General features: G+C 49.7%; 1 protein-coding gene across 3 annotated transcripts in view; it reads right to left on the bottom strand.

Annotated features, from left to right (window-relative positions):
* STK25 (serine/threonine kinase 25) overlaps window positions 1-18,696 on the bottom strand; it is a 299,983-nt gene that overhangs the window by 174,758 nt on the left and 106,529 nt on the right. For all 3 annotated transcript variants that reach the window (XM_030215974.1, XM_030215975.1, XM_030215976.1), the window contains one exon: window positions 12,751-12,981. In XM_030215974.1, coding sequence (XP_030071834.1) covers window positions 12,751-12,972 — 222 coding nt within the window. In that variant the 5' untranslated portion in view covers window positions 12,973-12,981. The remainder of the gene's footprint in view (window positions 1-12,750; window positions 12,982-18,696) is intronic.

The raw sequence follows: 18,696 nt of genomic DNA, 5'->3' as shown, positions 1-18,696 counted from the left end.
GATAGAAGGTTCTGCGCCCTTGCTTCGGGAAGGAAGGCCTGAGCCGTCTGAGAATTCAGCAGCGCTCCTATGAATTCCAGAGATTGGACCGGCTGGAGATGGGACTTCGGTTAATTTATCACAAACCCCAGCAGCTCCTGAAGGTGGATAGTACACTGCATGGACCGCAGAGCTCCTGCCTCTGAGGTGCTCTTGACCAGCCAATCGTCGAGATACGGGAACACATGCACTCCCAGCTTGCGTAGATACGCCGCAACCACCACGAGACACTTCGTGAACACCCGTGGTGCAGAGGCGAGCCCAAAGGGCAGCACACAATACTGAAAGTGCCGTGTCCCCAGACGGAATCTGAGATACTGTCTGTGAGCTGGCAGTATCGGGATGTGAGTGTAAGCGTCCTTTAAATCCAGGGAACATAGCCAATCGTCTTTCTGAATCATTGGTAGAAGGGTGCCTAAGGAAAGCATCCTGAACTTCTCTTTGACCAGGTATTTGTTCAGGCCTCTCAGGTCTAGGATGGGGCGCATCCCCCCTGTTTTCTTTTCCACAAGGAAGTACCTGGAATAGAATCCCTGCCCTTCCTGCCCGGGTGGCACGGGCTCGACCGCATTGGCGCTGAGAAGGGCGGAGAGTTCCTCTGCAAGTACCTGCTTGTGATTGGAGCTGAAGGATTGGGCTCCCGGTGGGCAATTTGGTGGAGTGGAGGCCAAATTCAGGGTGTATCCGCACCGCACTATTTGGAGAACCCACTGGTCAGAGGTTATCAGAGGCCACCTTTGGTGGAAAACTTTCAACCTCCCCCCGACGGGCAGGCCGTCCGGTACGGACACTTTGATGGCGGCTATGTTCCCATGGATCCAGTCAAAAGCTTTTGCTGTGGAGGCGCAGGGGGCTGCTTAGGCGCACGGCGCGCTGGGACTGTCCCTGTGCCTGAGGAGGCCTTCGGGCCGGCTGGGTGTACCTACGCTTGTTGTAGGCGTAGGGCGCAGCCTGCTTGGCCCGGGAAAAACGTCCACCTGCTGAGGTGGATGCTGAAGGCGCCCGGTGGGACAGCTTGTCGAGAGCGGTTTCCCGCTGGTGTAGTTGGTCCACCAACTGCTCGACCTTCTCACCAAAGATGTTATCCCCCCAGCAAAGGGACATCCGCCAGTCGTTGCTGGGTGCGGTTGTCCAGGTCAGAGGCACGCAGCCAGGAGAGTCTGCGCATCACTATACCTTGGGCCACAGCTCGAGATGCCATATCACAGGTGTCATAGATACCCCTGGACAGGAACTTTCTGCACGCCTTCAGCTCCTGAAAGGGCCTGGACTGCTCCGGAGGGAGCTTGTCGACCAGGTCCGCCAGTTGCTTCACATTGTTCCGCATGTGAATGCTCGTGTAGAGCTGGTATGACTGGATGCGGGTCACGAGCATGGAAGATTAGTAGGCCTTCCTCCCAAACGAGTCCAGAGTGCGAGACTCCCGCCCCGGGGGCGCCGAGGCGGTATCCCTCGAACTCGGTGCCCTCTTGAGAGCAGAGTCCACGACCGCCGAGTCATGAGGCAATTGGGGCCGCATCAACTCTGGGTCTGAGTGGATCCTGTATTGGGACTCCGCTTTCTTGGGGATGGTGGGGTTAGATAAGGGCTTCAGCCAGTTCCGAAGCAGTGTCTCTTTGAGGATATTGTGCAACGGTACCGTGGAAGACTCTCTAGGTGGTGATGGATAGTTGAGGACCTCGAGCATCTCAGCCCTCGGCTCATCCACAGAGACCATGGGGAAGGGAATGCAAATAGACATGTCCCTGACGAAGGAGGCAAAGGAGAGGCTCTCAGGAGGCGAGAGCTTCCTCTCCGGTGAAGGAGTGGGGTCAGAGGGAAAGCCCTCAGACTCCTCTGAGGAGAAATATCTGGGGTCCTCCTCCTCCCCCCACGAGGCCTCTTCCTCGGTGTCGGACATGAGCTCTTGCAGCTCAGACCTGAACCGGGCCCGTCTTGACTGCGAGGAACCATGTCCTCGATGATGGCGTCGAGCGGTGGACTCCCGCGCCGGTGTCGGAGGCCTCGGCATCGGGCTAGAGCACACCGGCGCCTCCATCAACGGCACCGGGGCGCAAGCACCCCCTGTGGCGGCAAAGCCTGGCGCATCAGCCCTTCCAGAATCCCTGAAAGGATGGCTCGGAGGCACTCGTCAAGGCCCGCTGTTGGGAAAGGCAGAGGGGCCGGTGTGGGTGTCGGAAGCTGCTCGTGTCTAGGAGACGGTACCGAAGCACCCATGGGCTGACGCAGCAACACCTCTTCAACCGAGGGAGAACGCTCCTCTCGGCACTGCCGCTTCCTCGGCGTCAAATCATCTCTGGAGGAGCCGGAGCTGGTAGTCCCGTGCACCGTGGGCGACCGATGACGGTGCTTTTTGGTTTTCTTTCGGTGCCCGTCATCGGCGCTCGGCGGCAGAGATGAAGAGGAGGTAGAACCCCCCCGGCCTCGAGGGATCGGCCGGCCTCGAGGGATCAGGTCTGACAGGGTTCGGTCCCAATGGCCCTGGGTAGAGGGAGTGGCCGGGGCCGATTGCCCGCGCGGCTGCTCACCCCCGCCGGCAGGCCAACGGTACCTGTACTCCTGGGGTCGGTGCCATCGTCGGTGCCGACTTCGTTGACATCGGTACCGGTAACGAAGATCCGACCATCGACACCGATGCAAGTTCCAAAAAGACGGTCCCGAAGAACTTGCCTCGCCACCTGTGTCCGCTTCCGCAAGCCGAGACACAAGGTGCACATCTTGGTATTATGCTCCGGCCCAAGGCACTGGAGGCACCAAGCATGAGTATCGGTCTGCGAGATCTACCGGCCGCACCGACCACACTTCTTGAATCCGCTCGGGACCTTCGAGAACATCGATGGAAAAATCGCGTCGGCAAAGTCAAAGTCGTTGATGGTGGCGGTGAAAAGCACACCCGAAAAAAGAAAACGAAGGCCGCAACGAGGCGCCCCCGCGGCTAAAGACGACGAGGGGACAAACTTCTTCTTCTTTTATTTTTTTTTTAACAGAAGAAAGGAAAGAAGCACGAACGCGTACGAAAAGAGAAAATCCCGCGGCTAGGCCGCGATCCGGTTTCCGGGGCTGACAGAGAGAGAGACGATAACACGTCTCTCTCCAGCGCGGAATCGAAAAAAACTGAGCGGGAACGGTCGCGCATGGGTGGGAAGGCGGCCGCGCATGCGCGGTGGGCGTGCCCTGCGTGCGGGACCGCCCGCAAAGTTTTTGTTCCAGTTGGAGGGGGCTGCCGTGGACGTCAACCCAGTTGTGAGAACAAGCAGCCTGCTTGTCCTCGGAGATTAGGAGGTACAGTTCTCAAATGGTTCAAAGGATTCCTGACCACAAGATCATACCAAGTAACAACGAACGCGGATAGATCACCCCCATGGATACCTGAATGTGGAGTCCCCCAAGGATCCCCCCCTCTCACCAACCTTATTCAACCTAATGATGATACCTTTAGCCAAACTTCTAGCCAATCAAAACCTCAACCCTTACATATATGCAGACGATGTCACAATTTACATCCCGTTCAAACATGATCTAAATGACATCAACGAGATCAACCAAAGCTTCCACATCATGCACACCTGGGCGGATGCATTCCAACTAAAACTTAACGCAGAAAAAACACAATGTCTTATACTCACCTCACAACATAACACAAAAAACTTCTCCACCATAAACACACCATACTGTTCTCTTCCTGTTTCACAAAACTTAAAAATTCTTGGAGTTACCACTGATCGAAACCTCACTCTCGATGCCCACGTGAAGAACACGACGAAAAAGGTGTTCCACTCCATGTGGAAGCTCAAAAGAGTAAAACCTTTCTTCCCGAGACATCTCTTCCGAACCCTGGTACAGTCAATGGTAATAAGCCACCTGGACTACTGCAATGCACTGTATGCTGGCTGCAAAGAACAGACTATCAAAAAACTCCAAACTGCCCAAAATACTGCCGCCAGACTCATATTTGGAAAAACTAAATATGAAAGTGCAAAACCCCTAAGAGAGAAACTTCATTGGCTCCCACTTAAGGAACGCATTGCGTTCAAGATCTGCACGATTGTACACAAAATCATTCACGCAGACACCCCAATCTACATGCTAAACCTTGTGGACCTACCTCCCAGAAATGCCACAAAATCGTAATGCAAATTTCTCAATCTGCACTTCCCCAGCTGTAAAGGTCTAAAATACAAGCTGATGTATGCCAGTACCTTCTCTTACATGAGCACGCAGTTATGGAATGCATTACCCACAGACCTGAAAACAATTGAGGAAATAACTAACTTTCGCAAATCTCTGAAGACATACTTCTTCAACAAGGCTTACAAAGAGAACCTATAGCCCAACAATCCACCCCACCAATCCATCCAGTTATGAAAGTCCACCTTCTAAACTTACCCGCCCAATCACTTCCTTCTTCTTCCCCTTATTTAATCTCTACATATTACTAATTGTATCTGATATCTTGGAATGACAATATCATTATTAAACTATGTAAGCCACATTGAGCCTGCAAATAGGTGGGAAAATATGGGATGCAAATGCAATAAATAAATAAATGTGTGCAACTGACGTTCAGCAGGGCGGGTATAAGGATGTGGAAAAAATGTTGGCAAGACAATTGACTGGTTCAGATGGAACTCCGACACCACCTTTGGCAAGAACTTAGGGTGAGTGCAGAGGACTACTCTGTTATGATGAAATTTGGTATAGGGAGCATGGGCTACCAAGGCTTGAAGCTCACTGACCCTCCGAGCTGAAGTGACTGCCACCAAGAAAATGACCTTCCAAGTCAAGTACTTCAGATGGCAAGAAGCCAGTGGCTCAAAAGGAGGTTTCATCAGCTGGGAGAGGACGACGTTGAGATCCCATGACACTGTAGGAGGCTTGACAGGGGGCTTTGACAAAAGCAAACCCCTCATGAACCGAACGACTAAAGGCTGTCCAGAGATAGGCTTACCCTCTACACGATAATGGTAAGTACTAATCGCACTAAGATGATTCCTTACTGAGTTGGTTTTGAGACCAGACTCCGATAAGTGTAAAAGGTATTCAAGCAGGGTCTGTGCAGGACAAGAGCGAGGTTCTAGGGCCTTGCTGTCACACCACACGACAAACCTCCTCCGCTTGAAAAAGTAACTCTTCTTAGTGGAATCTTTCCTGGAAGCAAGCAAGACTCGGGAGACACCCTCAGGCAGACCCAAGGCAGCAAAATCTACGCCCTCAACATCCAGGCCGTGAGAGCCAGAGACTGGCGGTTGGGAAGCGCCCCCTCATTCTGAGTGATGAGGGTTGGAAAACACTCCAATCTCCACGGTTCTTCAGAGGACAACTCCAGAAGAAGAGGCAACCAGATCTGACGGGGCCAAAAGGGCGCAATCAGAATCATGGTGCCACGGTCTTGCTTGAGTTTCAGCAAAGCCCCACCACAGGTATGGGAGGATATGCGTACAGAAGTCCGCTCCCCCAATGCAGGAGGAAGGCGTCCGACGTTAGTCTGTCGTGGGCCTGAAGTCTGGAACAGAACTGAGGCAGCTTGTGATTGGTCTAAGTGGCGAAAAGAACACCCGTGACACGGTGTCGACGACCACATCACAGGGCCAGAGCCAGCCGGTGCTTCCGTCAGCGGTGCCGAGGGCGCAAGCACCCCCGGTACCGTGAGAGACTGACGCAGCAGCCCTTCCAAGAGACCTGGAAGAATGGCTTGGAGGTACTCGTCCAGAGTCTCTGTCGGGAAAGGCTGAGGGGCCGGTGCAGGAGTCGGTGCTCAAATCTGCATGAGGCCAGGAGATGGTACCGGACTGCCCAACGACCGACGCATCGACACCTCTTGGATGGAGGGGGAGCGGTCCTCCCGGCATCGACGCTTCTCGGGTGCCGAATCTCTCGACGCCCTGGAGCTCCCAGTACCGTGTGAAGGGGGCGAGCGATGACGATGCTTCTTAGCTAACTTCTTTCGATGCACGTCATCGGCGCTCCGCAGTACCGACGAGGAGAACGTGGAATCCATACGCCTCGTTGGGTTCGGGTCCAAAAGGGGTCGGTCCCGATGGCCCTGCACAGCAGGAACTGCCGAGGCAGGTGGAGGCCCACTCGGCTGCTCACTGCTCCCGGCGAGAGATGATCGTGGTACCTGTGCTCCTGAGGTCAATGCCATGTCCGGTGCCGAAGTCGACGTCACTGGTGCCGATGTTGCCAATGTCGAAGGGCCGGTGCAAGCTCCAAAAATCCGATCCCGTTGAGCTTGTCTCGCTACCTCTGTCCGCTTCTTTAAGCCGAGACATAAGTTGCACGTTTGGGATTATGCTCAGGCCCTAGGCACTGAAGGCACCAAGCGTGGGTGTCGGAAAGCGAGATCTGCCGGCCGCACCGACCACACTTTTTGAAGCCGTCCTCGACGTCATCGATGGAAAAATCGCGGCGGCGAGGTCAAAATTGTCGGTGGTGGCGGCAAGAAGGGCCACAAAAAAAAAAAAGAATGCGCAGCCACAAGGCCGCGACGGTGGCAAAATGAACGAAAAGCGGCTAAAACTAGGAGAAGCAGGGAATTCTTTTTTTAAACTAAAAGAAGGAAAGAAGGTGCGGACAGCGCCACTAAACAAAGAAAAAAGCAAACTAAGCGCTAAACCGGTTTCCGAGGCTGACACGGAGAGGGACACAACGCAGTCTCTCTCCAAGCGCAGAAAACAAAAAACTGAGCAGGAGCGGTCGCGCACGGGCGGGAAGACAGCCGCACATGCGCGGTGTGTGTGCCCCGTGCGGACCTCACGCGAGAATTTTTTCCGGTTGGAGGGGGCTGCCGTGGATGTCACCCAGTCGTGAGAACAAGCAGCCTGCTTGTCCTCGGAGAACAGTCTTTTGCCAACACAGGAACTATAAGAAAATCTTAACTCACCACGGACAGTGAGGCCTATTGGAGACTGCCGCCATCAATGAACCCACTTAGGCAAACATGGCTTTCCAGCTCAGGTGATTCTTGCTGACTCTGTGCAGAAAGGGACTGCCCTGAAAAGACTCCCTCCGAATAGAGAAAGACAGGGGAGCAATGGACCCTACTGCTGCGCTGGAGAGTAATATCCCCTCTTTGGGGCAGGGTCCATCAGTGGAGACTAAGACAGGGAACAAGCCTGAAATTTCCAAAGGCAGAACTAAAAAGAAACTATCAGTTCCTCTACCAGACTTCTGCAACATATAGGCCTATGGAGCAGCAGAAAGAAGTTGGGGGGGGGGGGGGGGGGTCAGAAGCCCCCTGCCCAAGAGAACCCCCCAGACTGGCTGAGGTGCATCCCGAAAAACAAGGTGCACCGCAGAAGGACCACCAGATTCCTTCTGGAAAACCTTGCCATCCAGAACCCATCCGCCCGAAATGTGCGTAAGAACTCCCCTGAGCCCGAAGCTATTGAGGGGGAAACCAGGGAGGGGTCCCAATGACCCCCACCTCCAACACAGCACCCAGCCGCCTCTCCTGGAACACCGGATCTACCGCCCCTCAAAAGGGGCAGGCTACAGACAAATGCTGAGGAGGCAAAAGCCACGTCAACCAGTGGCCGTGGAGAAAAAGGATGACAAAATCTGGGCACAAAACAATTCCCCCGAATCAGGAGAGGTTGGTACAAAGCCTGAAAGGGTCCCCATAGCAGAGGTGAAGCCGTCAACACAGCTAACAGCCGGATAATGGAAGCCGAATCAGGAGATGCCAAAAGAAAATGGTATGTGCACCAGACACCTCAGAGCGGAAATCCCATTTGAGAGAAAGAAATCCCTGGTGCCTGCCTGTGCCACCTGGCAACACAGATCCCCGCTGCCACCGCTTGCTCAGAACACGAGCCTCCTATGGTGGCCTCCGCCGCCAATACCGCACGTCCCCCAATGGCAGAAAAAAAAATGCACTCACCAGAGATGTGCAGACAGACTCCCTGCCGACACCGGGACCTCTCAGGCAAGCCTGCCACAAAACCGGCTCAGCAGGCTATACATACACACAGCGACTCCAGAGAACGCTACCCCCAAGGCTTCTCCTAGCAACCTGCTGCCCTGTTGCAGCTGCAGACCTGTGTCCTGAATCTTTTTTTTTTAAATAGCTGATAGCAGCAAACATAGTTTCTGTTGTGGACTACAGGGTCCCCCCCTCCCCCCCCCCCCCGGTGAGGAAGGCTACAGTCCAAACAACAGTCCGAACTCTGGGAGGAAAGGGAACATGGGGTGAGGCAGGGACCCAGGCCACCAGGTATGCCCCTAAACTTGGCACAGAGCCCAAACACCCCCTAAGCTCAACTGGCCAAAAGGCCAAGGAGCAGGCCCAAGAGATGAATCCAGGAGTTGCCAAGACACCGTCTACCACCTGCTAGAGATAGAGATATACTGAAATGAAGGAGGAGCTGACCATCTGGTATCACTGCCTTCAGCTTTGTAATCTCTATCTCCACCTGCTGGTATATGGACACAACCCACCACCAGTTCCTGGATTCATCTGCTGCATGGAGTAGAGGAGTGGCCTAGTGGTTAAAGCACTGGTCTTGCAATCCAGAGGTGGCCAGTTCAAATCCCACTGCTGTTCCTTGTGATCTTGGGCAAGTCACTAAACCCTGGTACAAACTTAGATTGTGAGCCCTCCTGGGACAGAGAAATATCCAGAGTACCTGAATGTAACTCACCTTGAACTACTACTGAAAAAGGTGTGAGCAAAATCTAAATAAATAAATAATACGCTAAAGAATGGATATGCACAAATATGCATCCTTGAGATCCAGAGCTATGAGAAGCTTACCTGGGTGTACCGCTGCTATGACCGATTGCAAGGTTTCCATGCAGAAATGCCTATCTTTAGAAAGTGGTTGACCTTTTCCAGATCTAGCACCAGATGACAGGCGTCCCCTTTCTTTGGGACAACAAAATAGATGGAACAGCGACTGTGACCTTGCTCCAGGTGAGGCACAGGAACCACCATTCCCAACTGCTGCATCTATTGCAGAGCGGCCCACACCACGGTGCACGGAAATTCCAAGAAAAAAATTGTTTATGGGAGAGGAGAATTCTAGTTTGCAGCCATCTCAAATAACTTCTAAGACCCACTGGTCTGTAGTAATTTTGGCCCATTCTTCGTAAAAGGGGGACTGCCGTCTCCCTATCAGAATCGACAAGTGGGTCAATACTCCATCATTTGGAGGGGTGAGGAGTGGAGAAGGGTCTGCTAGATGGACCAGAGGTGTACGTCCAAATGAAAGGACTGGTTTCGCTGATACCTGGACTTAGGAAGAAAAGAAGGCCAGCCCAGGCAATACCTCTTACTATCCCTAAACCAAGACTGCACCTGCCCGGGCTTAGAGGAGGTTCAGGGTTTCACCTCCGGCTGAGACTTTGAATCCCCAAGACCAGCTTTACTATATCTTCTCCGAACAGAAGTTTGCCCTTAAAAGGGAGCTTAACCAGACATTATTTGGATGTCACATCTATAGCCCAGTGGCATAACCATAACAGATAGAGCCATGTCACAGCCAGAGACATCTGTTTGGCTGACGCCTGGACCAGATCATACAATGCATCCGCCAAATAGGCTAGACCTTGGGCAAAGGCTGTGCACCTAAGTCAAACAAGGAATCAGCAGCTTTCTGCACCCAGGAAAGACAAGCCTGAACTGCAGAGGAATTGCAGATAGCTGCCTGCAGCGTTAGAACGGAAACCTTGAAAGAAAGCTTCAGGGCGGACTCCTGCTTGCGTTTCTGTACATCTTTGAGGGCTATATCCCCTTCAACCAGCAAAGTAGTCTTTTTGGTCACCGCTACCACCAAGGCATCAACCTTAGCCAAATGCAATTTGCCCTGCTCCTCCTGCGAGATCAGACAGAGGCATGACATAAGCCTTGGCTACTTGAAAACCAGCATCAGGAGTAACCTACTGAGCAGAGATAAGCTGCTGCACTGCCTCATGGATCGGAAAGGCTTTTGGCGGCTTTCTGGTGGTAGCCATCTTGGGATTAAAAGACACTGCAGACTGCGCCTGTGGGGAAAAAACATTGAAAGTTTGTAAGGCTTTTGTGATAAATGCTGACATGCTCCTCTTTATGAAAGACCCACACTGTTGTGGGGTCAAGTTATCTTGTTGGGCAGACTGGATGGATCGTACAGGTCTTTATCTGCCGTCATTTACTATGTTACCTCGTCTGCTAGTATGTCCCCCTCCTCCAAACCATCCAGTCCATGGGATGACAATGAGGCTGTAGCTATGACACCTCAGAAAGAGCAGGAAAGGGAGGCACCCAATTCTACAGCTGAACTGGATCCCAAGCGCCTCCGTTTAGACCTGGGAGCCACCTGCACAGGTTGGGGAAATACTGGGTAAATTGTCAAACCTGGCACTAAACCGAACCCTGGGGCTGTGCACTGAATTGTCAAACCTGGCACTAAACTGGACCCCAGGGCTGTGCATTTCTGCACTTGAAGATATGATATACCAATAAAATAAACTCTGGGGAAAACGGCTTGTTGACCTCCCTCCTCATGAGGGAAACCCCCTGAATGAACCCAGACTCACCTCCAGGGGCAGCGGGAGGAACACTGTCCAAAGATGTGAGTGATAGAACAGCTGTGGACATAGCAGGAAGTTAAAATGGCCACCAAAACCTGACTGAGGTGAAGACATCCACGCCTCTATCACGTGGGGAACCACCGTGCCGACCTCGCTGCCCACGTCCTCTAGCACCTCAGGGCCAGAACCCCCCCACCCCCCACCCGGGACAAAGTCCTGATGCTGCTCTCCACCCCATAGTGGGAGTAGCATTTCACCAGTTCAGCAGCCATGGGAAACCAATGAAGAAGTAAAACCACAAATGAGCCTGAATAAAGGTGAAATTTAAAGGCACACTAACCCTCTGGCACCAAAAGAGCCTGACGGCTCTCCCCTCAGAAGCCAGTGCTGAGCTGTGTGCAGTCCTGGAACCGACATCACTCTCCCAGAATTAGCCCACTAGCACTTGGGGAAGTGCTAGAGTTCACTGAAGCAGATTGCCTGCCTTTTATTGTGGCATTGGGTCCCCCCCCCCCCCCAGTGACAAATTCTTTGAAGAAGGAGCAGGTGGGAAATGGCTACAGAAAGGGGTCCAGGGGAGGGACCTGTCATCACCAGGTATACCCCCTAAAGCTAGCACTGTTCAGTCAGAACAGCCCCAAGCTCTACTGAACTAGAGAACTGGAACAGGAGCTACAGTCAGATGAAGCCAGGAGCCTGTGGAAAACCATCCATCTGCCAGCTAGAGATAGAGAATACTGGCTGGCCAAGGATAGGGTTACCATTTTTTGTCCTCATAAAAAGAGGACACTTGCCCCGCCCCATTTCACGCCCTCGCCCACGCCATATTATCTGTCAAAAATATACCAAAATCTTTCTTCTATGGATTACACCTGATTGTCTGAGAAAATCCAGAGGTTGCCACATTTTCTTTTTGGCTTTCCGAGGGGGGGGAGGGTGTTATTTAATTATGCTATAATCTGTTAAGTTCTGCCCGAATGTTATTCAAAAACCCCTTACAGCTTCTGATGCTAAAGAAGTAATAACTATTTACATACAAAAAAAGGGTGTCTCAAACACTCCATGATAGGTGCTCAAACTAAGTATCGATCATCACGAACTCAGAGAAAAATAATTAAAATTAAATATCTCTCAGATAATCGTTGATGAATTCTGACATCTTCCGCTCTCAAGTTGTGCATGTCTCCTGCACCTCCCCATTTCAAGAGCCCACTGCACTGACATTCCCTATCGCTGATCTCAACGTTACTAGAAGATACCACAGAGATTCACAGATACACTGCTGTATGCCCACGAGGGCGGCCTTCAAGGTACGAACTAAGCTAAGAACCAGGAGCTCACTTTTCGCTCTCCATTATAATTCTATCAAGCTCATCACTAGTGAGGCAGGCTACTACTAAACCTTCCAATGGCTCAGGGTCTCGCGCTCTTACCCGTGATGGCGGTGAATGCTGGATACCCCTTCAGTGCTGAGGAAACAACTGGGCCGCCGCGGGTCACCATCTTACCGTCGCAGAAAAACGTTTGCCGTCAGCTCGTAGCCCCAGCTTCATGCAGGCGCGCTCTGCACTAGAACCGGGGTCGAGACTCGATCACCTTGGGCGCATGCGCTATGCAGAATGTAAGTCTGTGGATGAGTGGTAGGCTGAGGCACCCCAATTAGGATATTCGGCCATCTTTGATTGGGGCAGCAGTGTTACAAAGGAGTAATACTAGGGTTACCATTCGTCCCGACGAAACCCGGACAAATCGGGGAAATGCGGAAATCCACCCGGACTCCCCACGGCGCCCTCAAAAAGAGGAAATCCGAACGAATGGTAACCCTAGCCAAGGAGCATTCCATCCTAGATTGTAAGCTCTTTGAGCAGGGACTGTCTTTTTTTGTGTATGGTGTACAGCGCTGCGTATGCCTTGTAGCACTATAGAAATGATAAATAGTAGTGTCGAGCAGGGACTGTCTCTTCATGTTCAAGTGTACAGCGCTGTGTACATCTAGTGGCGCTATAGAAATGATAAGTAGTAGTAGTATAAGGCACAGTTCAATTCGGTGCTCTCTATCTCCACCTGCTGGTAGACAGTAACAACCCACAAGCCTCTATATTCATCTGCTGCTGACCATGAAGAACTACCTTTACAGCTGCACAGAAGTTATCAGGTTATACAGAGGCTGTTACAATGGAAAGCATAGGAGGGACTTACCTTTAGATAAGAACCAAAATAGCGGGTGATGTAAGGACTATCACACTGGCTGAGCACAGTGATTTCCTGCTGGATGTCCTCAATTTCATCTTCTGCCTCCTCTAGATCAATGATTTTGATAGCCACCACTTCCTTAGTACGGTTATCAATGCCCTTGTACACTTCACCAAAGGAGCCCCTGCCAATCCGCTCCTGCTTAGTAAAGAGCAACTCAGGGTCCATCTGTGAGTTCTGTAGCAGGAATGCAAAGGAGAGAGGAAGACAAGGGAGAGAGAAGTCATTTGGTCTAGGAAAGTCCAAAAATGGAATTGTAAAATAACCATGACAAATGCCAGTGTGTCAAATGAAGTGACAAAATCACTGCTTCTGCCCTTACCACCCTTCCTGCCCAAAAGTTCTCTATTTCCTCTATTATTATTACTTGTATAGGGCTATAAGATGTAGACATCACTTTACACACACATTAGGAGTAATTTCATAAATGACTGAGCATGGAAAAATGTTGTTCTGTATGCTCAAATACACACTTATCAAACTGCCCCAACATATACATGCATAAAAGTAGGTACTTAGAGAATGTAGCACCTACTTTTATGTAATACGGGGGTACTAACAAATATTTTTCTGCATATAAAGCCTGTTTTATATGCAGAAAAGTCCTTTTATAAAACTGCATACTGGTATACCCGCAGTTAGCTTAGAAGGGTTTAAAAAAGGTTTGGACAAGTTCCCTAAAAGAAAAGTCTATAAGCCATTAAGACAGATTTAGGAAAATCTACTATTTATTCCTAGGATAAGCCGCATAAAATCTGTTTTACCCTTTTGGAATCTTACCAGGTATTTATAACCTGGAATGGTCACTGCTGGGCTTCAAGGACCTTCGGTCTGTCCCGGTATGGACACCCTTATGTTCTTAAGTAAGCTGCACTGTGATTTTGCAATACCCAATTTATTCATGTAAAGATGCACAAATGCCCAATTTCTTGGAAAACCTTTTAATTTTTGGAAATAAGCTGGCCATTTCTCATAAACTCTTTCACTAGAAAAATCACCAGGTGAACCATATGAATTTTATTCAAATGGCTTCACATCAAGAGAAAAACATCTCATATTATTGGGCCATTCCCACAGACATTTCCTCTGCTTATGATATTAACCTTCACATAGCCTATATAATAATTTGTACTTCCAACGTTCCATGGCTGGCTGGCTGGCTGGGTGCGTAACATCTCCTGATGTCAGCCAGCCTGCAGCGTTCCATTCACTCTCACTGTCCCACCCTCGCGCCAAAACATAATGACGTCTGAGGAGGGCGGAACAGTGAGAGGGAAGGGAACGCTGGAGGCTGGCTGATGTCAGGAGATGTTACGAATGGAACGTTACAGAAGCCAGCCAGCCAGCCAGCCAGAGAACTTTCAGGTACAAATCGCTGGACATGGAGGGGAGGAGAGAATCGCGGAACATCGAGGGGAGGGGAGCAGCACCGTGAACATTATCTTTCACTTTCAGTATTGCTAGCAATGTTGTCAGGCTGTGTGTATGCGTTTTGAGATATAAATGGACATCGCTTCCCTCTCATTTGACCAGCTGCTGTACATTTCTCTCTTCACTTGGAATTTCCACTACATGATTTGTTTTAGAAACATTTTCAGAGCTGCTGTAGTACATAATGCAAGCACACTGCCAGTTTTTCATATGCAGCTCCCAAAGTAGAGGGACTGGAAGGAGTGGTCACCTTTGCTCACAGGAATAGCACAATACACAACCCCCACCCCGCACACATACACACATCATCCTCTCATATTCAAATACAGCCTTTTCAATACCATGCCTCTCTCCCCAGAAACTGCCTCTCACACATAAACAGAACATACCGATGGATGGGAGGGGAGGAGAGGAGAGAATCGCGGGACACGGATGGGAGGGCAGGGAAGAGGAGAATTGCTGGACTGGAAGGGGAGGGAAGAATCGCTGGACATGGAGGGGAGGGCAGAGGAGAGAGAAAAAAACGCTTACACGAGAGCCTTGCTAGGGCCCGTTTCATTATTGACGAAACGGGCTTAGTTCCACTAGTCATATACTAAATGACAATTCACGATGTACCAAAATACATCAGCTAAAACATTTAGCAAAATACCAGTTGCTTTTCTCTCATGTTGTAAAACAATTACCTAATCTATCTACTACATCCATATGGATAGTGAAGGTTTCTCATGGTTATGCAGACTCAGTGGTACATAAGAAGTGCTGAACCGCAAATCTGATGGTGGCCACTTTATAGAATGGGTTCTTTCCACAGAATCACTGACTAGGCAGGTCGAAGGACGTAAGCCCAACTCAAGGGCTTTCTTAATATACCAAAAATATAAACTATGTGCAAAAGAAAATAAGAATAAATAATTAAATGAGCGGTTACATTATGAAGTCCTGCATGGTCCATCCATTCTGCCCAACAGTCACATTCATTATTAAATTTTTATTGAACCAACAATCCAATAGTATTATTTGCTATCGTTTATTATGTTGCTATGTTACTATAGGATAATAGACAAAAAAGGGGGTACATGCCAGGGAGATAAAATGTCTTCATGAAATGAAGGACAGCTTCATGGAACAGCTGGTTCAGGAGCCGACAAGAGAAGGAAAAATACTAGACTTAGTCCTTAGTGGAGCTCATGATCTAGTGCAGGGGGTAACGGTGCGAGGGCCACTTGATAACAGTGATCATAATATGATCAGTTTTGATATTGGCACTGAAGGAAGTGAACTTAGGAAAGCAAATACACTAGCGTTGAACTTTAGAAAAGGTGATTACGATAAAATGAGAAAAACGGTGAAAAAAAGACTGAAAGGAGCAGCTCACAGGGTAAAAAACTTGCATCAGGCGTGGATGCTGACGTCAGACAGGGGCGGGCCCAGCAGGAGAAAGACGCGCCATCGAAGCTGGGCGAAGGCAGGCATCAGCTGTCTTCTTGCCCGTGCAGCGCCTTCGGACAGAGGAGAGAGGCGCTGCACGGGCCCGGTAAGAGGGAGGGGGGCCCGATGGAGGAGGGGAATGGCGGCGACGACCCCAAAAGGGGGCGGGGCACAGGACGGAGGATGTCGGGAGGCGGAGCTGAGGTGAGAGAGTAGTGAGGAAGGGAGGGGGCAGGGGCTGCTTGAATTTTGCTTTTTCGGGGTGGGGGGAGCGGCGGAAAGTGGGGAGCAGCGGGGGGGGGGGGGGGGCAAGGCCGTCCGTACAGGACACTCCTGATGAGCGCCCTTGCCCCCTCCCGACCCTTTTTTTTTTTTTTTGTTTTGATTTGGGAGCCATGTGCTTGTGATTTGACTGTGTTTTGACTGTTTGTGGCATGCGCAGAGCAGCTAACATAACGCTTGGCTGCTCTGCGCATGATTTGGGGGCCGATTAACGATGTGTATTGTGATTCTTTGATACATTGTACGTTTCTATACCGATCTGAGCATGTGTGACTTTTTTTTTTGGTGCATTCTTCGTTTTTTAAAAATCGTTAGGGCCTTTAACGATTTTGATTTTTTTACGTTTGCTTGATGCATCTACCCCTTAGTGAAGGGAAGTCTTGCCTCACCAATCTACTGAATTTTTCTGAGGGGGTGAACAAACATGTGGACAATGGGGAGCCGGTGGATATTGTATATCTGGATTTTCAAAAGGCGTTTGACAAAGTACCTCATGAAAGACTCCAGAGGAAACTGGAGAGTCATGGGATCGGAGGTAGGGTATTACTATGGATTAAGAGCTGGTTGAAAGATAGGAAGCAGAGAGTAGGATTGAATGGTCAGTATTCTCAATGGAGAAGGGTAGTTAGTGGGGTCCCGCAGGGGTCTGTGGTGGGACCGCTGCTTTTTAACATATTTATAAATGACCTAGAGATGGGAGTAACTAGTGAGGTAATTAAATTTGCAGATGACACAAAATTATTCAGGGTCGTCAAGTCGCAGGAGGGTTCTGGGAGTTATCGTGGATAAGACGTTTAAAACTTCTGCTCAGTGTGCTGCAGCAGCTAAGAAAGCGCACAGAATGTTGGGTATTAATGATAAGTAGTAGTAGTATTAGGAAAGGGATGGAAAACAAACACAAGGATGTTATACCGGTGTATCGCTCCATGGTGCGACCGCACCTCGAATATTGTGTCCAATTCTGGTCGCCGCATCTCAAAAAAGATATAAAGGAATTGGAGAAGGTGCAGAGAAGGACGACGAAAATGATAAAAGGGATGGAACCACTTCTCTATGAGGAAAGGCTGAGAAGGTTACGGCTCTTCAGCTTGGAGACAAGGCAGCTGAGGGGTGGGTGATATGATAGAAGTCTACAAGATAATGAGCGGAGTAGAGCGGACAGATGTGAAGCGTTTGTTTACACTTTCAAACAACAATAGAACCAGGGGACACACGATGAAGCTAGAATATGGTAGATTTAAAACAAATAGGAGAAAGTTTTTCTTTACTCAGCGTGTATTTGAACTCTGGAACTCGTTGCCGGAGAATGTAGTGACAGCAGCTGGCCTTACGGAGTTTAAAGGGGGTTTGGACAGATTCCCGAGGGAAAAGTTCATTGAACATTATTAAAAATATTTTTTTTGGGGGGGGGGGTTGCCAGGTTCTTCAAGCCTGGATCGGCCGCTGACGGAGACAGGATGCTGGTCTTGATGGACCATTGGTCTTTTCCCAGTATGGCGGTGCTTATGTATGTTCTTATGTACTATAGGATAACAGCTGATATGGACAGCTTACATTACAGATGATAGCAGACAGATGTTGGGGGGAGGGACTTACATTATAGTGTAACATCATATGGCTGTGGAGAGCTTAAACTACACGATAACAGCAGACAGAAAAAGACTCATCATATAGGGTAAACTGATGTAAGGTGAAATGTATTCATACCTGTTAATTTCCTCTTTTGGTGCAAACACACTAATCTGAACAAGTGGTGTGCGTGTTCCCTTTCCTACCAGCAGATGAAGGTAGAGACCTGAAACTTCCAGTGATAAATCACCAGAATATATGCTGGTGCTCTGCTGGAACTTTCCAGTAGGCCACTACTACAGCGGTGTAAGGTCCTGTGAACCACAGCCCCTTTTGCCACTGAATCATAATCAAATTAAATAATTAAATTTATACCTGAACTATGTACACAGTGAGAGAAAAAGCATAGAACCTAGATTCCCCAGGCTGCAGTCTTCTGAGGCAGGTCTCAGAATGGTGCAGATGGACTAAAGGAAAGGAAATTAAGAAGTATGACAATTTCACCTTCCTTAGTATTGTAGCCGCACCATTCTGAACGCATGAGATGTTAACCAAGAATCTCCTGGGGCAGGGGTGCAAGACAGGTCCCCTGGATCACCGCTCTGCCAAAAGCTGAGCAGACATTGCCTAGAACATTAGGTCTGTAGCATTTCAAAAAAAAGGGAGTGTTTTTGTTTTTTTTTTGAAAAGCAGTATATCAAGAACAATAAACCATAAGATACGAGCAAGTTGCTGCTTTCAAACACCTTTGGTTGAGACCATGCAGACTTCTGTCCATAAAAGCCGCCTGTGCTTGGGTAGTTTGGGCCCTGACGCCCTTTGGAACCAGTTTTTTTTTCTGACAAAGGTACACCACCTGAATAGCTGCTTTCATCCAATATGTTATTAGTAGCCTTTAGTGACTGCTAGACCACCCTGGCATCTGTACCCTGTTCCTTGAACACAAGACGGCCAACCTCCTGGATAACAAGGAATGGAAAAGTCACCTCTGGCAGGAAGGAAGAAACTGTGTGGATGGAAACAGACTTGTCCAAGAAAGATAAACATGGATCCCAACAAAACAGAGCCTGCAACTCCAAGAAACTATGTGCCAATGCAATGGCAACCAGAAATACTGTCTTTAGTGTAAGGTCTTCCAGAGAGGTCGCCCTCAACAGCTTGAAGAGTGACCTTGCCAGA

This window comes from Microcaecilia unicolor, chromosome 10 (assembly GCF_901765095.1).
Source record: "Microcaecilia unicolor chromosome 10, aMicUni1.1, whole genome shotgun sequence".
Taxonomy (NCBI): domain Eukaryota; kingdom Metazoa; phylum Chordata; class Amphibia; order Gymnophiona; family Siphonopidae; genus Microcaecilia; species Microcaecilia unicolor.
The sequence above is the reverse complement of the archived record's forward strand: the minus strand, read 5'-3'. Positions and strand labels throughout refer to the sequence as shown.